At 42.5% G+C, this 26,690-nt stretch overlaps 1 protein-coding gene across 3 annotated transcripts in view; it reads left to right on the top strand.

Moving 5' to 3' along the window:
- The window catches only part of hspa12a (heat shock protein 12A), an 86,562-nt gene that overhangs the window by 14,914 nt on the left and 44,958 nt on the right, over positions 1-26,690 (top strand). For all 3 annotated transcript variants that reach the window (XM_055646919.1, XM_055646920.1, XM_055646921.1), the window contains exon 2: positions 25,404-25,477. In XM_055646919.1, coding sequence (XP_055502894.1) covers positions 25,404-25,477 — 74 coding nt within the window. The remainder of the gene's footprint in view (positions 1-25,403; positions 25,478-26,690) is intronic.

Genomic DNA, 26,690 nt, shown 5'->3' with positions numbered 1-26,690 from the left:
CATGGAGCCGCCGGAGGTGAGGGTGGGAGGTGAGGGTGAGAGGTGTGTGCCGTGCCTCAGGGAGGAAGGGGGAGGGGGGTTGGTGCTGGTAGTTTGATAGCCCTGCGTTAAACTAGTGCTTGAATCACATATCCTGGGAAAAAGACTATGCATTCACCTGATATTCCCCTCATGGTTTTTACTCGCCTCTAAAACAATTTTTGCTTTATTTTGAACTTTCAGCACCCGCAGATATTTGAGCGTGAGAAATTTTGTGATCAGCGTGAGAGCATGAGAATTTTGTGAAATGCGTGAGTCTCACACTCAACGTCATGACGTTTGAAATATAGTGCCATCTAATGTTCAGTGGTGAAAGGTCAAAGGTGCTTTATTGTCCCCTGTGCAAACGCACAGTGAATTTCAGTAAAGTATTGCAATACCTGAGCACAATTCCCGATTAGCTAAATGTACAGAAATAGACCATTTGCCTGCATGTAAAAGGCATCAAATTGTGGCGACATTTTCAAACTCTAGTCTATGCACTAGGCCTTATGAGTAGTGCCTGATGAGGCAAGCCCCAGACTACTGCAAGAACTCCAGCCATTGACTTCCTTGGACATCTGGATTGACCAGCGAACCGACGTCCCTCTCCTCGCCCACCCATCTTTTGCCTCCGGTGGCCGACCTTGAGGGCACGAGAGGCAAAACCCTGGTTCACTCTCCAACCATCCTTGCTCCTCGCGTTCCGTCCTCTCCAGTCTCTGGTCTTCGGGTGACGAACATGGGCTGGCTTGGCGGTTTCCCCTTGCAGGCTGCGGCGTGCAGGTCTTTGTGCGTCCAACTGCATTGCCCGCCAGGTCTTTGTGCATCCGGCCTGTGGCCTGTTGGGTCTGTTTTATGGTAGTAAAATACATAAACAGCAAACATTTTAAGGTTAGCGTTCAAGATGTTTTGGCAAGACCAGGATATAGATGAGATGGAAAGTTGGGTGGAGTGCTGAAAAATGAAAAAAGTGCAAGGTAATGCATTTTGAAGTCAAACACTGTAAATGGTAAGATATTAAGGAAGGTCAAACGGGTTGAAGTCAATAGTTCACTTAAGGTGACAACACAAGTTGTGCTAAAGGGGGCATGTGGCATGCTTGCCTTTGTAGGGCAAGGCATAGGATATCAACATTTGTTCAATTAAGTGGCAACTTAGAATATATTAGATTTAATGCAGGCACATGGGATAGGTGAAGTTGTGTAATTAGATCGGCATGGGAATAGTGAGTTGAAGAGCCCATTTCTATGCTGTATAACTCTATGACAACTAGATTTTGGAAAAACACTCAAACCAAAAGATCTGGCAGACTTTATGTTGAAGTGGCAAAATACATATATTATTGGAAATAATATATTGGTTATATGTAGAATTTTTATGCTGATAAGATAGCAGTTTCTGCTGAGTATTTTAAATGGTCAGAAATGTATGAACATTTATTTGGATTAATTGGATTACCAGAGGGAATGTAATAGGAGCAGCGTGTGGTAATACTACAATTGTAAGCAATAGCATTTTGAGATCGGAAATTGGGTGTTTTGCCAAGATTTAGTTTAGTTTAGTTTAGTGTCATATGTGCCGAGGTACTGTGAAAAGCTATTGTTGCATGCTAACCAGTCAGCGGAAAGACAATACATGATTACAATCGAGCCATGGAGTAAGACCACATTTCAGACTTGTAACTAGGTAAAAGATATATTATAACCTGACTCAAGAAGGATACACAAAATGTAACAAGGAGGATATTATTGAAAGGGAAAACGTGACACCAAAACACAACAACGGGGTTGAAAATATTCCAATAAGATCATGGCAATGGTAAATCTTTAGGAATGACAGTGTTTTTAAACAGCACCCTGCCAAGGGTAACTCACAGTATCTTGTCATCTAATACAACTATATGTAGTCATCGCTTATCAGCATTATATGAACAGCTTAATTACTACTTAATTAATATGGACTGACACCATCATAATTGCAACTGGTTCTTTGTGTTCCTTGGCAATCAAACATCTTGTAATAAAGTCTGAATATTTCATACAATGGTGTAAATGTATCTAATATTCAGGAACCATGAATCAACAATAATGCAGTAATTTTACTTCGGAGTCACGTGAGTGACTTCGTGAAGAAGCCCGCTCAGGGCGCAGGTGCAGCATTACGCCAGCAAGTGCAACAGCGGCGGCAGCTGGAGTCAGGCTCTCCAGCTGCACTTTAAAAGCGCACTATCAGGTAAGTGAACGGTGCGTTGGGAACGGAGCGAGTTGGAGTTGGTTCTTTTGGAAGAAACATGTCCCAACGTAGAAAACTCGCTAGTAGACCTGCCCGAGCTTTAACTCCACCAGAGGAGTCAATTCCAGCGGGGCAGCAACCAGCGGTACTACCGCTTGAACAGCGGTTTGAAATTCCTCAGACCGAGCCGGTCCCAGTCACGCCAGAGCCTACACGGCGGACTGGGAAGACAAACCGGCCGGTCGATTCCGACTCGTCGGAGGAGGAAATGTCCACCCCAAAGCGGGGGAGAGACAGCCGCCTAAGCTGCATCCAGCAGCTATTGGAGGGGATGGTCTACCGGGAGCAGCAGCGCTCTCGGTCAGACAGGACAGGCGCCCCCTCCATGGTGCTGAGTCCGGCACCTCCCTTTGCGACCTCGGACCAGGAATGGGAGGTTAGCATCGGTGACCAGGGGCAGGCTGGTCTGAGTATGGGGCAGGCGGAAGGAGCCGAAGAGAGCAGGGTGTGCAGGAAGAGCTGCTGGGGGTCGTAAGCCGATTCGTCGCTACCCCACGGGTTGGAGCACCACTGGAGCCTAAGATGGCTGCCAGCATAAACCATCTCTCCAACAAACCACTGCAGGAGAAGGTGCTCACCCAAGTGCTGGAGGAGCACACAGCCCCGGATAATTGTGAGGCCCTCAAGGTCAAGAGCCTCAATCCTCAAATATGGGGCAACGTGGGGGGACCGATTCGGACTCAGGAGGTCAAACTCCAGCGCATACTTCGCCTCCTGACGGCGGCTATAACAGCCTATGCGCGGGGTGTCGAGACCGTAGATATGACATCTCACCAACAGGATGTCTTGGCGCTCATGTGCACGACACAATATGAGCTGAATAACCTGAGAAGAGACAATATCAGGCCGGCCCTCAATCCTAAATTTGCAGGATTGTGCAAAGCTCCGTCAGTAGAGACCGACTCATTTTTATTTGGGAAGGACTTGAACAAACAGCTCAAAGAGATGGAGGAGGCGTCTAAGACCTTTAGCCTCATGAGGGCACCACCGGCAGCGAATATACCAAAGCTCTTCATTCCACCCAGGCGGCAGCACACCACTGCATCTACCAGTCGGCGGCCCGAATATGCCACTGGTCAAAGCTTGGGGCCGCACTATCCCCAGAAACCTTTTTTAGGTCAGGGCCTGCAGCGGACCCCCTGGAAAATGCGCCTCCCCCCAACATCGCCAGCACGTCGACAGGGAAGAACACTCAAAAAGAAAAAACCACAACCTCGCCAATAACCATGGAGGTAGGTGGATCTGGTTCCTACCCGCATATCGAGAATAAGGGTGACTTACTAATAGGGGGAAGGTTACACTTGTTCAAAGAAGCATGGGGAAGGATCACAGATGATAAATATATACTTAATAGTATTCGAGGGTATAAAATAGAATTTATATCAAATATACCGCCAGTTCAACATATGCCCGAGAGGGCATTTGTACTCTCCAATAAGGAACAACAGGAGGGACAAGCTGAACTGGTGAGGCTTATAAACAAAGGGGTCATAGAAAAAACTACTCATGAGCCCTTGGAATTTGTTTCCAACATATTTACTAAGCGTAAAAAGGATGGTGGATGTCGCATCATCATTGACTTGACATCCTTGAATGTATTTGTTAAGTATATACATTTCAAAATGGAAACATTTGTGACTGCTAGACAACTGATTTTCAAAGGATACTATATGGCCAGCATCGATCTCAAAGATGCTTACTATCTAGTACCTATACATAAGGATTATAGCAGATATCTTAAATTTATCTGGATGGGGGAGCTTTGGCAGTATAAAGCACTGCCTAATGGGCTTACTTCAGCTCCACGACTATTTACTAAAATATTAAAACCAGCCATGGCAACGTTAAGAAAACGAAACCATATAGTCATGGCATATTTGGACGACATCCTCATAGTTGGGAAAACTATGGAATTGGCTGTAGCAGCAGTATCAGCTACTCAACAGCTCCTAGAGACTCTAGGCTTTGTCCTACATCCAGATAAATCCAAGTTAAATCCATCCACAATTATGGACTATCTGGGTTTCACAATTAACTCAGTCCAAATGACTATTACCCTGCCAAGGGAAAAGATGATTGCATTGATACAATCATGTAATAACTTAAAGATAAAGGAAAGACCAACTATTCGACAAGTGGCAGCAGTAATTGGCAAAATGGTAGCAGCATTTCCAGCTATCCAATTTGGACCTTTGCACTATCAAAATTTGCAAAGAGCAAAGATAACTGCACTAAAACAGCACAAAGGTCATTATGACCGGGTCATGACGATACCCCCTGAAGCAATATCAGAGCTACAGTGGTGGATACAAAATATTTGGCACAGTTATAGTCCTATTGTTATTACTAATGCTACTTTAGTACTCCAAACAGATGCTAGTGCTCAAGGCTGGGGAGCAACTAACTCCATATCCAGCACAGGTGGTAGATGGACTAACTCAGAATCATCATTACTATCTACACTGGGCATTAACTCTTTGGAAATGTTGGGCGCCTTTTATGGTTTGAAAGCATATGCATCTAATATGCATCACTTGCATGTTAGATTACAAATAGATAATACAACGGTGGTGGCTTATATTAACCATATGGGCGGCATAAAATCTTTATCATGCGACAAATTGGTCAATACGATTTGGCAATGGTGTGTCGAAAGACATATTTGGCTTTCAGCTACCTATCTACCAGGTAAGCTAAACACAGTGGCGGACACCAGGTCACGTAAATTCAATGACAACATTGAATGGATGTTAAATCCTAAAACATTTGCTAAAATTGTAAAGCAATATGGGAAGCCAGATATAGATTTATTTGCATCAAGGCTGAATCACCAACTACCTATCTATGTCGCGTGGGAACCAGATTCGGAGGCAGCAGCGGTAGACGCATTTACGCTGGATTGGGGAAAGTTTGTTTTCTATGCCTTTCCTCCCTTCTGCCTCATTAGTCGGGTACTTCGAAAAATCCAGACGGATTCAGCATCTGGGGTTTTGGTAGTGCCCGACTGGCCTACACAGCCATGGTTCCCAATTCTCCATGACATGGTGGTGGAAGCACCTATGGTGTTCCCCAGTCATCCAGGGTTACTGACTCACCCAGTATCAGGCATCAGCCACCCATGCCACAAAGACATGAATCTCCTCGGTTGCAGATTCTAGACCGACCTTACCTGGATCTGGGGTTATCGCAACAAACCATCGCCACCATGTCAGCATCCCTGAGAACATCCACAAAGAGGCAGTACCTAACCAGCATCAGGAAATGGGAAACGTACTGCCAGAAAACGGGGACTGCTTACAAAACAGCCACAGTAGCGGATGTTCTGGAGTTCCTGGCGGATTTACATCATCGTGAAGATATGAGCTACAGTGCCATCAACACGGCACGTAGTGCACTCTCTAACTACCTCAAACCTGCAGGACATCAGCCCATGGGATCCCATCCGCTGGTGGTCAAACTGATGAGGGGCATATTTAACAGGAAGCCCCCCAAACCTAGATATACACAAATTTGGGATGTCAGTATTGTACTCGCTTACCTTCGGGACAGACCACCAGCAAGATCTCTCAGTTTAGAGCAATTAACTTTAAAAACGCTCATGCTGATGGCGCTAGTATCTGCTCAGAGGGTCCAGTCCTTACATAAACTTCGACTGGACAACATGGAGACAACATTAGATCAGATCACCTTCAAAATACAAGGTCTGATAAAACAGTCCAGGCCAGGAACATCCAACACGCTAGTGGCATTCCGGGCTTACCCACTAGAGCCACGATTGTGTGTGGTGACCCACATAAACATTTACATTGACACAACCCATAATATCCGAGGAAGTGAGAGAGCCTTATGGGTCAGCCACAGAAAGCCACATGGCAGGGTAACAAGCCAAACCATTTCTAGATGGTTGAAACAGGTATTGGAAGCTGCTGGAATAAACATTAATATATTTAAATCTCATTCCACCAGGGCAGCATCCACATCATCGGCAGCAAGGCTGGATGTGCCTGTTGACATAATCCTCAACAAAGCAGGATGGTCACGGGAAGCCACATTCCGAACATTTTATCATAAGCCGTTGGTGGAACCTGACGTATTTGCAGCCAGAATTTTAGAAACTGCAAATATTTAATTTAAAGCCCGGGGGAGCTATTTTCTTTTTGTTATTGTTAATAAATACCGTTTAAATACCGAGGGTTTAAACTAGATTGGCAGGGGGGTGGAATCTTGAACAGGACAGAGGCACGTGAGAGGCTAGAAGTTGGTATGCAGGGTGGTGTAGGAAAGGTTAGTGCACAGAATAGGCAGGTGAAAGGTGGAGAGCGAGGAAGGATGGTTGGTTTAAACTGCACGTACTTTCATGCAAGGGGCCTGACAGAAAGCAGATTAGCTTAGGGCATGGATAGGTACGAGTGACTGGGATGTTGTAGCCATGACTAAAACCTGGTTACGGGAGAGGCAGGACTGGCAGCTCAATGTTCCAGGGTACAGGAACTTCAGGAGTGATAGGGGTGAGCGAAAAAGAGGAGGGGGAGGGGGGTTGCATTGTTGGTGAAGGAAGATGTCACGGCAGTGATCAGAGGTGACATTCTTGACGATTCGTCTAGTGAGGCTATATGGGTGGAGCTGAGGTACAAGAAAGGGATGATCACCTTGTTGGAGGTGTATTACAGACCCCTGAATAGTCAACGGGAATTTGAAGAACAAATGTGCCAGGAGATTGCAGATATCTGCAGGTCAAATAAGGTTGTTGTAGTAGGAAATGTTAACATTCCCAATATTGACTGGGAAAATCATAGTGTGAAGGGTTTAAAAGGAATGCAATTCCTCAAAAGTGTTCAGGAGAGTTTTCTTAAGCAGTATGAAGAGGCATGTTAGAGAGCAACACAGGATCTAGTATTGGGAAATTGGGAAGGGCAAGTTAATGAAGTGTTTGTGGATGAGCCTTTTGCGACCAGTGACTACAGTTCAATTAGGTTTAAGATAGGTTTAAGATAGTTATGGATAGGAACGGAGAGGGTCCACATGCTAAAATGCTCAACTGGGGTAAGGCCAACTTTGAGGGTATGAGAGAAGGTCTCGCTCAAGTTGACTGGAGCAGGTTATTTGAGGGGAAAGGAGGATGTGGGATGTTTTTAAAAGTGTGCTGACAAAAGCTCAGGAAATGTACGTCCCCGTTAGAGTGAAGGGCAAAGCAGGTAAATGTAAGGAAGCTTAGCTAATGAGGGAAATTGAGGCATTGGTCAAAAACAAGAAGGATACAAGGGACAGGTATAGGCAGCTGGGATCAAGTGCATCCCTGGAGGAGTTTCAGGAACTAAAGAGTAAACTGAAAAAGGAGTTCAGAAGGGCAAAAAGGGGCCAGGAGATAGTTCTGGCGGGAAGCACTAAGGACAATCACAAAAGATTTTATAAATGCAGAAGGGGGAAAAGGGTAACTAGAGAGAGAGAGTGGGACCTCTCAGGAATCAAAGCGGTCACCTCTGGGTGGAGCCACAGGAGATGGGCAAGGTCCTAAATGAGTAATTCTCCTCTATATTTACCGAGGAGAAAGACTGTAGGATGGAGGAACATGGGGCAGTTAATAGAAGCATCTTGAGAGCAGTCAGTGTTACTGTCGAAGAAGTACTGAAGGTACTATCGTGTATGAAGGTAGACAAATCTCCAGGGCCTCATCAGATATATCCGAGGAAATTGTGGGAGCCCTGGATGAAATTTAAAGTTGTCCTTAAATACGGAGTTGTCCGGGAAAATCTCAAATCTGATTGTGTTGTACCTTTTTCAAGAACGTGACCGGGAAAAGGTCGATGAGGCCGGTGAGCTTAACTCTGTAGATGTGTTACCTGAGAGTATTCTGAGGGATTTCAGTAAGGGCATTAGGGATAGTCAACATGGGAGGTTGTGCCGCAAATGGTAGATTGTTTTAAAGACGTGACTCGATGAGGGCAGAGCTTAGATGGTTTCAGTAAGGGATGCAAGGAGAGATAGCTCTGAAGGTAGCATGGGATGCAAGGAGAGATAGCTGAATAGCTAGCGAATTGGCTCCATGGAAGGAAGCAGAGATGATGGTGGAAGGCTGCTTCTCAGACGGGAGGCAGTGAATAGTTGTTTGCCTCAGGGTTCGGTGCTAGGCCCATTACTGTTTGTCATCTACATCAATGAATTGGATGAGAACATACAGGGCAAGATTAGCAAGTTTGCTGATGATACAAAAGTGAGTGGTTTTGCAGATAATGAAGATGGTTGTGAAAGATTGCATGCAGCAGGACCTGGATCGATTGGCCAGGTGGGCTGAAGAATGGTTGATGGAGTTTAATACAGAGAAGTGTAAGGTGTTGCACTTTGGGATGTCTAAGAAGGGACCTACACAGTAAACCGTAGGCCGTTGGGGAAAGTTGTAGAGCAGAGGGAACTAGGAGTGATGGTGCATGGTTCCTTGAAGGTCGAGTCGCAGGTGGTCAAAAAAGCTTTTGGCACATTGGCCTTCCTCAGTCAGAGTATTGAGTATAGAAGTTGGGAGGACATTGGTGAGACCGCATTTAGAATATTGTGTTCAGTTCTGGACACCATGTTGTAGGAAATATATTGTCAGCTTGAAAGGGTTCAGAAATGATTCCTTGGAGCGCAGGAGGTTGAGGGGTGATCTTATCAAGGTGTACAAAATCATGAGAGGAATAGATCAGGTAGATGCACAGTCTCTTGCCCAGAGCAGGGGAATCGAGGACCAGAGGACATAGCTTCAAGGTGAAGCGGAAAAGATTTAATAGGAATCCGAGGGGTAACTTTTTCACACAAATGGTGGTGGCTGTAAGGAACAAGCTGCCAGAGGAGGTAGTTGAGGCTGGGACTATCCCACTGTTTAAGAAACAGTTAGACAGGTACATGGATAGGACAGGTATGGAGGGATATGGACCAAGCGGAGGCAGGTGGGACTAGTGTAGCTGAGTCATGTTGGCTGGTGAGGGCAAGTTGGACCAAAGGGCTTGTTTCCACACTATCACTCTATGACTATGTAAACCCAGATTCTTTGGTAAATTTCACCTATGCACTTTTTCCCTCTACGATATTAATTTAGCTGCTCCAAAGCTATTCAATTGAATTCCCATTTTCCATGCACCCACAAAACTTTCACTGTCCTAATCAGTCCATTGTTCTGAAGCTGTCAGTCTTTTTACATTGACTCATCAAGATTGATACATTTCTTGAGAGCAGTCAGTGTTATGGCTGAAGAGGAGCTGATGGTACTATTGTGTATAAAGGTTGACAAATCTCCAAGGCCTGATCAGAAATATTCGAGGACGTTGTGGGAAACCAGAGAGGAAATTGCAAGAGCCCTGGTTGAAATCTATGAGTTATCTTTAAATACAGGAGAGATGCCGGAAGACTGGAGGGTAGCAAATGTTGTGCCTTTATTCAAGAAGGGCTGCAGGGAAAATGCTGGGAACTTTAGGATAGTGAGCTTAACATCTGTAGTTGGAAAGGTACTAGAGGGTATTCTGAGGGGTAGGGTATACAGCCATTTAGATGGACAAGGACTGATTAGGGATAGTCAGCATGGTTTTGTACGTGGGAGGTCATGTCTCACAAATATGATTGAGTTTTTTGAAGACGTGCCCGAAAAAGGTAGATGAGGGCAGAGCTGTAGATGTATCTATGGACTTCACTAAAGCATTCGACAAGGTTCCTCATGGTAGGCTGCTCTGGAAGGTTAGATCGCATGGGATCCAAGGAGAGATAGCTGAATGGATAGAAAATTGGCTTCATGGAAGGAAGCAGAGGGTGATGGTGGACAGTTGCTTCTCGGACTGGAGGCCTGTGACTGGTGGTGTGCCTCAGGGTTTGGTACTGGGCCCGTTACTGTTTGTCATCTATATCAATGATTTGGATAAGAACATACACGGCAACATTGGCAAATTTGCAGATGATACAAAAGTAGGTGGTTTTGCAGATGGTGAAGATGGTTGTGAAAAATTGCAGTAAGATCTTGATCAATTGGCCAAGTGGACTGAGGAATGGTTGATGGAATTTAAAGCAGAAAAATATGAGGTGTTGCATTTTGGGAAGCCTAACATGGGCACGATCTACACAGTGACTGCTGGTGCTCTGGGTAGTGTTGTAGAGCAGAGGGGTCTAGGAGTGCACGTGCATAATTCCCTGAAGGTGGAGTCGCAGGTAGAATGGGTGGTCAAAAAGACATTGGCCTTCATTAGCCAGAGTATTGAGTATAGAAGTTGGGAGGTCATGTTGCAGTTGTATAAGACATTGGTGAGGCCACATTTAGAGTATTGTGTTCAGTTTATAGGAAATATGTTGTCAAGCTGGAAAGGGTACAGAGAAGATTTACAAGATTGTTGCCTGGACTAGTGGGTCTGAGCTATAGGCAGAGGTTGAGTAAGCTGAGACTCTATTCGGAGTGCAGGAGCATGAGGGGTGATTTTATAGAGGTGTAAAAGATCATGAGCGGAATAGATCAGGTAGATGCACAGAGTCTCTTGCCCAGAGTAGGTGAATTGAGGACCAGGGGACATGGGTTTAAGGTGAAGGGGAAAAGATTTAATTGGAATCTGAGGGGTTCCTTTTTCACACAAAGTGTGTTTGATGTATGGAGCAAGGTGCAAGAGGAGGTAGTTGAGGCTGGCACTATCCCAACATTTAAGAAACAGTTAGACAGGAACATGGATAGGACAGGTTTGGTGGGATATGGACCAAATGCTGGCAGGTGGGACGTGTAGCTGGGGCATGTTGGCCGGTGTGGACAAGTGGGGCCGAAGGACCTGTTTCCACACTGTATCGCTCTATGACTCTTACTCACCAACCGTTACATGAGCAGAAAGAAACAAAAATGATAGGCACAAAATATAGATAAGAACCCGAGCAAAGAAAATCTGACTGATTTGTTAGGCAAATTATAGGAAATTTAGTTTTAGTTCAGTTGGCCAGCACAAAGAAGTGAGGAGGGTTAACATATTTATTAACATAAGAGCTCAATTGTTTTGATTGAAATAAGAAACTGATCAATCAGAGGAGGAATGGGTGCACCTAAAGCATATGTCAAATTGCAATAATACTCTAAACGGAGATTAGAGCTTCAAAAGTAGCTCTTCACTCCTTCTCTGTGCTTCTCATGTTGTCTGATCACATTTCACTTACAAATGAAAAATATATTGTGTTTGCGCACCAGGGCGAGTTGCGTTTACTTACATTGTATAACATTTTGATATTTGAGTATGGATGATCTTGTCATGCTTAATTTGATGTAGCAGTTCCTGTTTCCAGGTTGATCAATGTGTTTTAGTTTTTTAGTTTCTAGTTTTGAGATACAATGTGTAAACAGGCCCACCGCATTCGCACCGACCAACGATCACCCGTACTCTAGTTCTATCCTGCACACGAGGGACTATTTACAGGAGCCAATCAACCTTCAGACCCGTATGTCTTTGGTATGTGAGTGGAAACCGGAGCACCCAGAGAAAACCCACACAGTCATTGGGAGAACATAGAAGCTCCATACAGGCGGCACCCATAGTCGGGATTTAATCCGGGTCTGTGGCGTTGTAAGGCGGCAACTCTATCAATGAGCCAATGTACCGCCCTACCCGTGTCAGTGAATGCAAGAGCCATGTTGTACATAGCAATGTAAGTGACCAAGTAGATTGCTTTTAATGATATTAGTTTAGACAGGAAGGTTTCCCAGGCCTGGATATCTATATACTGTAAAGACTGGCATGTAGAATCCCCATGATAATAACTAATGCACCTATTGTCCATCATCCAACTGAATTCCTTTCCACTGTATAGATCTCCACTGCAAATCCAATAGGGCTCAGCAACCCAGTGTTTTCTCGTGACTCTGCTATCTTCGACAGATGGACCTTAATATTGGCCTTCAGGAAGTAGTGCACCTGGTCTGTTGAATGACAGTAAGCACACTTGTACTTACAGCCAGGAGCATACTGGGAACAATCCTTACACAGAATGGTGGCTCAACGGCCATTAGAGGATGTTGCCTCATTGGAAGTCGTAATTGTGGCCTCTGCAGTCAAATAAAAAAGAATCAGAGAAGTTATTTGTAAATTTGCCCGTTTGGAACAAACTGCAGATTTTATCATCTTTATGGCTTCAGATCAAAGCGCACTCATTTTTTCATTAATGTGATCAGGAAAGACGTGCTTGTTTAAACAATGGATGGATTCCTGCATTGTCAGTCAGTTAAAAAAAACCTTTTTGTCTAACATACAAGTTGTCAGCATTTTTTAACAGTGAAATAGCAGCCACAAAGACCAATTAAATTTTGTTGATCCTGCGCATTGGCTTTAAAGGGACAGATTGAGTGAATGATTTACATTAAAAAAACAGCTGCAGTTCAACAGCTGGTGAAACATTCCTGGCAGTTTCAAGCTTTAGTTAGATGTTTGGAATCTCAGCAATGTCTATGGATCAGAAACAGGATCATTTTTACAGGGGAATAAAAATGATCTTGGAAAACAAAATGGAATAAATTAATCTTCCTTCGGTCATAAAATGGTTGTGGTGGGGGGGGGAGGAATAGTACAAAACAATGAAAAAATGTCTGATAGCAATGTTTTGCCAAATACCTTTGAGGAGTTTAACCACGTGTTGCAAATCAAAATAACTAGGATAAGCGAGGTTTGAAATAGAAAGATGAGCACAAATATTTGGGTGACATAGTGGCGCAGCTGGGAGTGGTGCTGCCTCACACTGCCAGAGAACTAGATTTGATCCTGACCTCAGCTGCATATATGGAGTCTGCTCGTTCTCCCTGTGACTATATCGGCTACCTTTGAGTGCTCCAATTTCCTTCCACGTCCCAAAAACGTGCGGGTTTGCAGATTAATTGGCCTCTGTAAATTGCCCCTAGTATGGGTGGCAGGCTGGGGAAATTGGGCATTGACACTAATGCTCAAGACTTCAACGCTAATGTTTGTACGATGCAATTGCAGGATTGGGATCCTAGTACTTGTATTTGCATGGTGATTAATGTGGATCAGGACACTGGTAATGACATCTGGTCAATGGGTTTAGGGGACTGGGATATTTGAACGGGTAGATGGGGGGATCGGATATATGGATGCTGGTGAGGGGATCAGAATGCCAGCATTGATTGTATAGTGGTGAGGTGATTGGAATATTGGCAATGAGATTTGGATGGAGGTGGACACAAAGATTGTTATAGATACATTTACAAGAAACATTTGGACAGATACATGGATAGGATAGGTTTAGAGGGATTTGGGTCAAACGCAGGCAGGTGAGACTAGTGTAGTTGGCTCATATGGGCAAGTTAAGCCGAAGGGCGTGTTTCCACGCTGTATGTCTCTATGTCTTTATGGCATTGAAATGTGGGCAGTGATGGATGGTCATTGAGTTATCGTTACTGCTATTCGAATGGTGTTGGGACCAGGTGATGAGAGGACTGGGACACCAGGACTGATATGTCGGTAGTGATGGGAAGGCTGGGTTCTTCGAAGGATGCTCCAGGATGATTGCTTCAAGGACTAGGTGACCAAAGTTCCCTGTTGCAGTTGATTTTTGCCTGTCATGGGGAAATAAAATAGCACTTAATTTTTCGGGAATTCTGGTTTGATACATTTAATTTGCCTTACAGCATGTGTTCTTTTACTTATTCATTCAGGACTTGTTGGCTCTCAGTTACTCATGTGTTTAGGATAAACTATGGGAGGAGTCAGCTGGACCTGATGGCAGTATCTGCAAGGAAAACATTTTGGTATGGTAGCTCCAAGATCAAAATTGGCAGATCGGTGTGTAAATTAAATAATGCAACTACTCTGCAATAAATTACAATCCAGTCAGTACAATCCAATTACAAACTGACGTATGCTACCATACTTTGTCCAAGATGAAATGTATGTAATTATCTTGATGGACAGATTGGAAGGTAACTAGGAAGGATATCAGACTGTTTGAATGAGAGCCATGAGCTATTCTTCCAAGGGCTTAATTGTTGATTGCATCGATTTTCAATGCGGCAAGGTTATCGGATGCAACAGCCAATATTAGGATAACATGGGTGCTGGGACCAAGAACCCTATGTTGAACCAAAGACACACCAACACCCAATGATCATGTCAATACCTGTCCCACTTAGGAATCCTGAACGGAAACCTCTGGTGACCTTGCGCTCCACCCAAGGTTTCCATGAGTCGCCAGAGGTTTTGGTCACTCGCCTGGAAAGCCTCGACTGAAGCATGAGCTGCATCTACTGACCAAAGATCCTACAGGATCTTTGCTACCGACCACACACACACACACACACACACACACACACACACACACACACACACACACACACACACACACACACACACACACACACACACACACACACACACACACACACACACACACACACACACACACACACACACACACCGCGAAGGTGGGGGGCCAGGCACAGCGGAGGAGCGCTGTCTGCACGATGAAGAGGAAGGTAAACGGCTGCCACAGAGTACGGTAAGTCCTTCAGAGAGCACGGGGGGGGGGGGGGGGGGGGGGGAGAGAAGGAGAGAGAAGGAGGGAAGAAGGGGGAGAAAGAGGAAGTGAAGGGGGGGAAAAGGAGTGGAGACAGTTTTAAGAAGTTTAATAACGTTAGCGGGCATTTTACCTTCTGTCGGATCTTCTCGGTCCTGAAAATTCCAATGAGCCAATCAAAATGGCTGGTCAGTGAAGGAGATTGCCTTCGACTGCCTGTAAGTAAGTAGCGACCCCACTCCGCTGGTTTCAACCAAACTGCAACCTATTTTTAGTCGAGGCCGGTTTTGATTTTGTTTAAATAATCGAAGGAACATAGAAGAAGCCTCGACCACGCGGAAACCACTTTTGACCATTAGGGCGAGTGACCAAAACCTCAGGGAACCTCATGGAAACCTTGGGTGGGGCGCAAGGTCACCAGAGGTTTACATTCAGGTTTCCTAGGTGGGACAGGGGCATTAGTCTAAATACAACTTTAACCAGTCAGGAAAGCTTACAGAACAGGAGAAAGATTATTGTTTTAGTGCTGCTATTGTTTGTTTGTCTAGGTAGATTGTAAGCAAGGAGGCTTCCAAAAAAAACATTTGGCACTTTGATTGTGTGTTTGGTATTAAATAAATATAGCTAATAAAATATCCTGTCACAACGTTTGACAGCAACCCTTACTGAGTTGATACCTCCACAAAAAACAATGACACAAGTGATAGAGCTGCTGCTTTAGAGGAGCACCAGAGACCTAGGTTTGATCCTTACCTCGGGTGCTGTCTGTCTGGAGTTTGCACATTCTCCCTGTGACACATATGGGTTTCCTCTGAATGCTCAGGTTTCTTCCCACATCCCAAAGATGTGCAGGTTTGTAAGTTAATTGGCCTCTGTAAAATTGCCCCTATTGTGTAGGGAATGGATGAGAAAGTGTGATAACATAGAACTAGTGTGAATGGGTGATTGATAGTTGGCATGGTGTGGGCTGAAGGGCTGTTAAAATCGTTTAAAGTTCAAGTTCACATTTATTGTCACATGCAATTTCCATACAGCCATACAAATAAAAAGAACACAATACATGATAGAGTTTAACATTAACATCCACCGCAGCAGAATCAACGTTTCCCACTGTGATGGAAGGCAATAAAGTTCTGTCACTCTTTCTCTTTGTTCACCTGTGGTCGGGGCCTTTGAACCCGCTACGGACGGCCCGATGTTCAGGCCCTCTCGCCTGGATGATCAGAACTCCGGCGTCGGAACGGAGGAACACGCTCCCGGCTTGGAGTTTCCGAATCGGCCGCTTCTTACCGGATACCGCGGCTTCCTAAGTCCACAGGCTGAGCTGGACGGAGCTCCGACACTGGCGAACCCCGCCAAAAGATCCCCGCGGCTAGAAGCTCCGCAAACCACAGCCCCGCGGTGTTAAAGTCAGCAGGCCCAACACTCCGGAACTCCAACACAGGCGATCCCCGGCAAGGCATCGTCCCGCTCCGCGGTGCTGCGTCGCTGCTGAAGCTCTGGTCGGTCTCCGGTAGGAAAGGCCGCGGCAATCCAGTTGGTAGGCCTCAAGGTGGGGGCAAAGATGCGACACAGAGAAAAGACGCATCTCCATCCAGGTAAGTGACTGGGAAACTGTTTCCCGCTATTCCCCCCCCACCACCCCCCACATAAGACACACTAAGAAACATTTAAAACATACAATTAGACACACTAAAAATAACAAAAACGGTGAAAGGACTAACAGCTGCTGGCGAGGCAGCCATTGCTGGCGCCACCCGGTGGAAATGGGTGACGCCAGCACCCAACAAAAAGGACATACTCCAGTAGCTCACCATGTTTTTTACAACAGCATCTCCCACGACCTTTAGCATTTAAGGACAAAGGTAAAAAACACCTGGGGACACTCCAACCTGTAAATTCATTTCACCATTTTGACATATGCTTCAATTACCTCAATTTATGTCACATTGATTTGTTAATATCAAAATACCTGTCAGATTAAGGCAAGCATGTCAAACACCTCCCTCACCAATAGTTCCATGGTCACGTATCGAGATACAGCAAAATTATTTGTTTTGTATCCAATTCAGTAAAATCATGTTATATATAAACAAAATCGTACATAAATACAAGAGTACAATGATCGTAGTATAAGAATAGTACACTTCACTGCAGCAATACACAGGAGCCACCATGTTTCTGGGGCCTTGTAACCTTGAAGTTTTAAGTCCTTAATAATATTGAGTCTTATCTTGGTCTTAAAGGCGTGTGTCCTGGCAGGGCAGTACTGGATTGGTAATGTAGAGGTCAGCGAAGCCTGGGAGATGCTGTCCATACCCTCTACCACCACTCTGCCGATCCGCATGCTTGTCTGACCTCTTTCGGGCCTCCAGTGGTGCTTGATTCACACAATCCCCAGGCTGCATTGGTCAAGCTATGTTGCTGCCTTCTTGAAACCACGTACCTTCATTCCTAGGTCTCTATTCTACAACAGGGCCCTACAATTTATTAAGTAAACTCCCTCTGCTGGATTTCTGGTTTCTTACTCTCTCAAGATGCATTTTCATTTAACTGGCAGAACAATTGGAATGTGGTTTTGCCCTTAATGAAAAGTAAATCATTCCCAAGTTCAGAGATCTGTCAAACAAAAACAATCAAATCTGATAGGATGAAGAGCCAAGTTAAATTGCTAGAATTAGCTATCATACTAAAATAAAATGAGTGGGTGGACATTTTTCAACTAACAGAAGTGAATCCAAATAAAAGTATCTTTTTGTATGCTTTTGTATTATTGAGTCTTTTGGTTAGGATATTGGCCAGTTATCTTCCTTCCTGCATTTAAATCAAACTTTCATAAAAACGGGACAGTGATAAATTTGAAAGCACCAGTGCACCAAGCTGATGACTGGAATACATAAAATACAAGAGCAGACACTCAGTCTTGGCTCCGGTTAAGCAAAGAATGAAAGGAAACAAAGATCGACTTTGAATAATTACTTTGTATATATAAATGTTCCATTAGATTTCATGATGAGTATGGAATATTCTAGCCAGTATTTGCAGATATGCATAGTCGCCTATTTGTGATTTTCTAAAATCGATTCATGGTTGTGAATAAATATTTGACACTGCAGTTTTCTGAAGAGAGTCAGCATGTGAATACTAAAAGCTGGACTATTTTATGGGCACAATGGTCTGCAAAGTGAGATGCCAATAAAAATTAGCAACACGTTAATATAACGCCTATAACACAGAAAAAAACATTCCATAGTGCCGCAGAAGACTGTTAGTTTAAAGAAAGACATCTGATATTACCTGATATCATTCTCAGAAAGACAATTCTGCCTTGAACATATTCCTGCAAGAATTCATCTGCAGGTTTGGGTGCCAGTTGTTATAATCAGCTGCAATTGTTTTTGCTTAATGAAATTAACAGGAAGGTAGCTCTTCTGGCACTGTTTAGATCACCCATTGTTCACAGATTAGTATGGTGTCACTTTCCCGAGGGTAAAATGCTTCATGCTGGAGTATAAACTTTCAGTGGTGTTGCATATTTTCCCCTTTCATTCAAGCAAAATGTTTAATATAACCCTTTTCACATTTCCCATTTCACAACCTAGTGGTTAATTGGATGTTTGTAAGGTTCAATAATTACAACAGATGGCACATCCTGAAAAACAAAATTGTTCCATTAAATCATCCAGAACTTCATATTATGTTGCAGTAACTTTATTAGAAGTGTGACAGGAATCCCATTTAAATATTTAAAATTCTTGAAAGAAGAAAAATGGGGCTGATCTAAGACCAACAAGGTAATCTACTGAAGCAGGCAGAGAAATGGCTGAGATATTGAGTAAATACTTTACATCAAATTTTACCAAGGAAGGAAACTCACAAGATTCTAGATCAGCTAAAATTTGATGAAGAGGAGTTCCTGAGAAGGCTAGATGCATTTAACGTGAATAACTCGCCACGTACAGATGGGCTACATCCTTGGTCACTGAGGGAAAGGATGAATTGGAGAAGCCCAGGCCATAAACTTGCTATTATCTGTAGATTCATGGCTGGTATCCAATGACTGAAAGTAAAGTTGATGCTGCTCAGCTCACTGAGTTCCTCATGCAGTTTGCTTTTTGCACATATTATACTTCTGTTCAAAGAATGATAAATCCAGTAACTAAAGGCGAGTTATATTCTTAATGGTGGGATAAGTTATAAAACTGATGTTCAGGGATCTAATTAGAAGTCACTTAGAAAAATGTGGATATAAACACACTATGCGCATGTGTACGTGTGTGTGTGCGCATAGATATACTGTACATCTGTCACCTTTGTGGAAGGAACCTTTGAGTCTAGATCCATCTACATAGCCTTCACCGCAATACTATAGACTGGATGTCTTGGACTTTTGGAAACGAGTGATAAACAACGGTATATATGCATGTGAATGTGTCCACTGCATGTGTGTATGTGTGTGTGTGCATGTACGTTCATGTATGATATATGTGTACTTATGCACGTGTGTGCATGCTTGTGGCACCATGCATATGACACATTTGTTTGTCTCTGTGTGCTCTTGTCTGCATGCCTGTGTCTTTGGGCACATGCCCATGCAATTGCACCAGTACATAACAAGATAATGTTTTCACGGACAAATATCTGACTTCTGGGTGTCTCAGCTGTGACAGTAAAATTTTGAAGTATTTATTTCCTCTAACTATTATATGAGCCAATTCTAGAGTCTGAAAGAGTTCTTTAATCAAATTAATACCAATTTCACAGTATTTTGTTTAGTTAATTAAAAATACACCCAATGAATAGCAAGTAATTTCATGGCTTCCTCGACCCACTCAAAGGCAATTTCTATTGAATGCATTGAATGAAAATAATTGCTATTTGTGATCAAAAGAATAATGTTTAAATAGGTATTTGTTTTGGCCAATTAGTTAACATTCTGTAGAGAAACAAAAAGTTCTAACTGACTGCATGTACTGCAAGTAATTAGTTTTTCATTTGCTATTCATGAGTGACAATCTAAACGTGATAATCATTAAAATACAACTGTAAACTGAAATTATTTAACGTAACCTTATGGAAAAAAAAGTTCAAACCACATGGAATTGTGGAACTATCAGGAATGATAAAACGCATGTTTTAGAAATGCTAAGCCTTCTATACAACATTCTACCCCTTTGTCAGTTTTATTTTATGTGGTTAATTGGAATCGCTTAAAAACATGACAGTGTTAATTCAGTTAATCGGCTTTTAGTTAAAGAGCTTCTGGTCTTAGGAAGCATTAAATGTCAATGTCACTATATCCCAGAACCTGAATATTAAACTGAAAATATATCCCTCAACTCTGGTCTGTTGCCTAAGTTTGTCACTGCTTTAGTGTTGATTGTTACTATTTGTTTCTTCACTCTCCTTGTGGTAAAGTTATGTAAATCAAATGGCCCGACAAGAATAAAACTAACATTTCTCAGATCTTAGCTCTTGAAACTCTGGAAGTTACTTTAGTTTAGAGATAGGTGCAGTATGGAACCAGGGCCTTCAGCCCACTGAGTCCACGCTGACCATCGATCAACTATTCACATTAGCTCTATGTAATTCTACTTTTGCATTCACTCCCTACACGCTAGTGGTAATTTACAGAGGCCAATTAATCTACAAACCTGCACGTCATTGGGATGTGGGACGGAAGCAAAGCACCCGGAGGAAACCCATGCAGTCACAGGGAGAACGTGCAAACTCTGTACAGACAGCACCTGGGGTCAAGATTGACCCGGACCACGGGAGCTGTGTAGCAGCGGCTTTACCAGTTGCACCACTGTGCCACGCACAATTTCCTCCAGATCCTGGGTCTTCTAAGTTTCGTGGAACTGATGATGATTGCACAGATGCTGCTGGACAGAAGCCGATGGGATAATTGGTCTAGAGATAGATTTTGATAACAAAGATGCTTCTGAAATAGACAGTAATAGTACAAGTCCTAGACTAAGGACTGCGAATGAGAGCACAGGTCATGCTGGAAAAAATGCTGGTTCTACAGGCATTTCCATGGTTATCATTGGGGCATAGGTTTAAAAACATGTTAATGGTGAATCCTTCTCCTGTGTAGACGCTCATGGGGGTGAATGTATCCCCACCAAATAGCAGCTAATAAATCCCAAGCTTGGAGAGTTGTCTTGATGAAATACTGACAGTGATTATATATCTAAACCTTGGCAACTTATAGTAGGGCATCCTTTAAACAAGACTTCACCAGCCGTGGTACACTGATGGTAGAAGGAGTGAACTTGTGCGCCTATCAAGCAAAATACTTTGTGCAGCATGTTATTGAGCTTATTGTTTGTTCAACTTGCTCCCGTTGAGACATGGGGAATTTATTCCATCGTACTTGTCATTGTAGGTACAGATATTCCTTCTAGTGTAGAGACAAGGAACTGCAGATGCTGGTTTACAAAAAAAAGGATGCAAAGTGTTGAAGTAAGTCAGTGGGTCAGGCAGCATCCCTGGAGAACGAGGATATATAACGTTTTGGGGCGGGACCATTCTTCAGTCTGAAACATCATCTATCTGTGTTCTCCAGGGATGTTGCCTGACGCTGTTACTCCAGCACTTTGTATCTTTTTATCCTTCTGGTATGTGTGTGTGTGCGTGTGTCCCTGTGTGAACTGTTACTTACCAGCCAATGGCAGCTGACTGGTTCTGGAAAAACACATATTATTGGTGAGCTTGCTCTGGACTAATATGAACAAATGCAGCAACTTATATTTACATCTGCCTTGCAATGCAATCCCCAAATTGTTTGATCAGTGCTTACAATGCAAATTCACATTTTCTTCCTGGAATGAAACGTATTAATAATTGCATTCTGATTGATTTATTTCACTAGAAAACTTTAACTGTGCAGTTCCCGGTGAGTCAGCTTTGCAAACATGCAACCCCCAATTTCTGCATCAGGAGTACATATGATAACATTGTGCTTTACCCCTTTTGGTGAACGATGGAAGGTTTTGGAACACTGTGCCTTGTGCAGTTAGGCACTGATATTACAACTTGGTCTTCCTAATATGTTTGTCTGGAATGCCTGCTAGCAAATAAAGTACAGTAACTATATCTGTCCTTGCAGTCCCTCTTGCTTCCACTTGCATGCCCTCCTTCCAACCTGCTCTCCAGCTCTGATTTGACCCGCTCCCACAACCAACAACCTGTCCACCAAACCCTCCACATTCAGGATTCCCTCCTGTGGAAAGAATGGGTCCAATTTCCCTCTATGATTGTCCCAACCCCACTGGTATGCAGCTGATGATTATTGTAAATTCAACATTCTTACCCACAACATAATTGCTGGACTTCTCCTGATCTGCCCATCACCACTTTTCATTCTCCCTCTGCCCTCCTGATCAGATCAGATATATCATACATAAATACAATCAAGTAAATGTCAAGTACAATAGATGGAGCAAAGGGGAAGGTACAGAGTACAGAATATAGTTCTCAGCATTGTAGCTTACGAGTTCCATAGCCAAAGTCCAATGACTGCAATGGGGTAGAGGTGAATCGGACAGTTCCCTAGATTATGGAACAACCATTGAGAAGCTGGGTAACAGAGGAGAAGAATCTGTTCCTCAGTCTGGTGGTCTTCCTTTGGAACTTAATATTAAAGAAGGAGTTTCTTTGTTCAAAGTGAATATTCAAGTTCCTTTGAGAGTTGAACATTTATTGGGCCAGTCTAAGAATAAATGACAATTAAAATCCTCCATTTTATAATGCTTGTGTGTTCAAGCACAATTAATTTATAGGTATATTTGCACCTGAATTTACTTATGTTTAGAACTTGTATAAAGATGTTATGAAGCAGATCATTTTAATATGTGGATATGATTTTTTTTTTAAACCATTAAAAATATCTGTAATATGAGTTGCAAAGAAAGCTATTAACAAGTTGACAGCAATGAAGGCCTAACGTGTATGGACCTCATTCCAGGCCAGGCATCCAAATAATACTTTGTCAAAGTATTCGAATTTATGCTAATAATAATGCTCCGTGCCACTATACAGTCCGTTCTGCATTGGCAAGCAGGCTTTATTCCGCTTTAAACAATTGAAACCAGAGAGCTTTTGATTTTTTCAATAGGATTTTGTTTTATCTCTGATTTTCTCTCTTCCTGTAACTCTCCAGAGGGCACTGGAGCCTTGCTTTGGTACAGTTCCACAGAGCCCCCATTACCTTCACTAATGCCACTGACAACAGACAATTTGCTTTGGAATAACTATGCAGTTGTGAGGAGTTGCCTAACTTCAACACAAGCAGACTTCGCCGCAAGGTCATTAGATTGCAATCATTTTACTTGTTTCGTGAACTTAGCTTTCACAATCTAATCCTCGACTTTTAATTGCTTTTCAACCAATTTTGTAATAAATAAATTGGCAAAGATTTTACAAGTGCAGGGATACATTCACAGTGATGAATACTGTGTATAGATGTTTTCCTTTGTTACAAACAGGAAAAACAGATTTCTTTATATGGATGAAATATATATAAATTGAATGATGCATTTTGAATTGTTCAAAAAGCCCATCAGAAAAAAATAATCATTACTATTCTTTCCAAATGCTGTACTTCCTGAAGACAGGAAGCACCCTATTATATTTCTCTCGCATCAAAGACATCAATATGTAACCGAGATCCACACTCAGGAAGCATTTGCTCCCGTTAATCCATTAGTCACAGTATTCCGTTATTGAACTTTACTATTTCTTTATCCTATTTCAGATCACACTACAATTCAGATCTGTAAACTAAACTAAACTATAATCTTAGCACCATTCTGCTGTTTTGCACGCCTCATTGTATTTATTGTGGTGTTTATTATTACAGGGGTACTGTATTTACACTCAATTACTTTGTAATTTTCATGTGAACAGGGAATTTCATTACACCCTGGTATATATAACAATATGATGGAGTGGCACAGTGGTAGAGCTGCTGGCTTACAGTGCCAGAGACCCGGGTACAATCCTGAGTCCAGGTACTGTCTGTCTGGAGTTTGTACATTCTCCCCGTGACTGCATGGGTTTTTCCCGGGTGCTCCGGTTCCGCCCACACTCCAAAGACGTACAGGTTTGTAGGTTCATTGGGTTTGGTAAAGTTTGCAAATTGGCGCTAGTGTGTAGGATAGTGCTAGTGTACAGGGATTGCTGGTTGGCGTGGACTCGGTGGTTTGAAGGGCTTGTTTCCGCGCTAATCTCTAAAAATAAAAAAAAGAAACTGATCTGAATCTGCAGCACTGACGAATTTTGCTGAGCTAACAGCGTCAGTGAGATTAAAGAATAGATTGTTGGTCACTTTTACTTTCATAGTTGTTGTGCTAATACTATTGAAGATGATGCACAAATGTAGTTTCCTTTCCTCAACATGCTGACAGAAGTATTTTTGCTGTGTTCTGCCCACATTGTCATCAGATGTCAATGGAAAGGATGTGCACCCCATGACCCTGAAAGATGGCCTGAACCCAAATGTTTTTTGATTTGCAGCTGCAGGCAGAACAGATAATAGTACTTGTGATTAACCCATTGCTGGATAAGTAGAACCCAATGTGGGGCCAAAAAAAACAGGAGAGAATTTTGTGACTATCAGCTAGACAAGTGATTTTTTTTTTTGTGGTAATAGAAGTAATATAAGATGCCATTTAGGTGTATTGACATAAAAAAAAATCAGAGGTCATTTGCTCTCAAATTATATTTGTGTCAGATGAATTTTTGAATAATTAGGGTGGTAATTTTGACATTTAACAAGTGTATGTGCTTAAACAGATTTAGCCATAAAGTACACATTTCTTCTGATTTGTATTTAATTAACCTACTTGAGTTACTGTATTTTGGGATAATTTATGTAGCATCCTCACTTGTTAAATGAATGATGACAATATGTAAACATGCTTGCAAGAATAATTGCTCCCTCTTCTGACTTTAGACTTTAGAGATACAGCGTGGAAACGGGCCCGCTGAGTCAGCACCGACCAGTGGTCACCTCCTTAAACTAGCACTATCCGACACACTAGGGACAAATTACAATCTTTACCAAAGCCAATTATCTACAAATCTGTACATCTTTGGAGGGTGGGAGGAAACTGGAACATTCGGAGAAAACCCATGCGGTCACGAGGAGAACATACAAATTCCATACAGATAACACCTGTAGTTAGGATCAAACCCAGGCTCCTGGTGCTGTAAGGCAGCAACTCTACTGCCGTGCCACTGTGCCAGCCCTAACCTTTAATATGTTTAAAAAAATCTAAATTCAATTTCAGATTCAGATCGATGCAAGAACTAAATCTTCAATATGGTTAAAACATTACATGTAACTGAAATAAAAGATAATGTGATGGAAAAACACAGCAAATATACAAAGAGAGGTATTAGTGAGGCTTCATTCAATGCTTTTCCTGACATATTAACTCATAAATGCAATAAAATTAATTATTTCTCAAGTTTGTAGGCAAATCAGAATGAATTATCTCTTATGTTATATATGAAAAGATGATTATGTTTAATAATACTCTCTTCAATAATGTTCATTCTTCCATTCCTGACAGAAAATGTCTTTGCATCGCCAGCTAAAAGCTTGGGAGACCCTGGAATCACCCCACTTAGCCCTTCCGTGTCCCCGGTAAGATCATGTTTTCTTTCTCTACAAATATCTCTCATTCATTTTGATACAATATTATTATTATTATCATTACTAGAGGTCTCTGTCAGATCTATTAAATAACAGATATATAATGTAATTAATGATGCCAATAACGTAAGACGATTTCCTTTGTGATAGCTTGCCTGAAATAGCAACTTAGATTTGATCCATGTTTGATGTTTTTAATGTAATCTTCATTCTCAAACTTGCCTCCCATCCTCTTAGCTGCTACGGTGTGAGATTCAGAAACCCCAGCCTTACCCTCTTTCTTTCAATCTTCAAGAAATAATTTAAGAAATCATCTAAATCTGCTTTCTTGATCATTTTGTTTGATAAAGCCCCTATTGAATGCTTGTGACATTTTAGCTCGTTTAAAGGTTCTTTATAAATTGACGGAGTTGCTTTATTTTAAGTGTCCTTGATGGGTTTGTTCAATATTTTTCCTTTTACATCCCTGTAATAGTGATGACGAATGATGAGATACTTGAAAAAGCCAGTGTCTGACATGCCCAGCACTAGAATGTGATAAAGAGTCTGACTGAGAATGCATTAGTGCTGAGAGTCATTCTGTCTTAAACAATATATAAATCAAAGCCAAATAGCTTGGTTGACATTCGTGAACTCTTCCCACCTTTCACCTTGGATGCACTCCATTAAAACTGGAAAAAAGAAAAGGAAAATATGCACTTCTGTCATCGAGTCTTATATAACTGTGGAGTCAAAGGTACACTTTTGAGGGTTGTCACTGTCATAATTTGGGAATAATCAGCTTTAATCCATAGCAAGATTCAATAATTTGATCTAACTTTGGTCAAAGGATGTACAATGGCCAAGTCATTTGGGAGGACTCCATCTTTCTTCTTTGGGTAGTGGCCTGAAATTATTTGTGTTTCCACATTGGAGCTTGTACCACACTGATTGAATGCCAACAACAAGCACTGCCCATGTCACTGTGAAGGCAAGGTTATGTTCATTAGACTTCCAACCATTGCACAGAGCTATGAGAAAAATGATTGAAATTTGCTATGGCAAATTTCAATCATTATATACAAAAAATAGGGATGGCACTATGGCACTGCCTTACATCGCCAGAGATCCACTTTTGATCCTAACTATGGGTGCTATCTGTACACTCACACTCTAGAGATGGCATGTTTGTAGATTAATTGGCTTCTGCAAATTGTCCCTGGAG

The sequence above is a fragment of the Leucoraja erinacea genome, chromosome 15 (genome assembly GCF_028641065.1).
Source record: "Leucoraja erinacea ecotype New England chromosome 15, Leri_hhj_1, whole genome shotgun sequence".
In the NCBI taxonomy this organism is placed as follows: Eukaryota; Metazoa; Chordata; class Chondrichthyes; order Rajiformes; family Rajidae; genus Leucoraja; species Leucoraja erinaceus.
The sequence above is the reverse complement of the archived record's forward strand: the minus strand, read 5'-3'. Positions and strand labels throughout refer to the sequence as shown.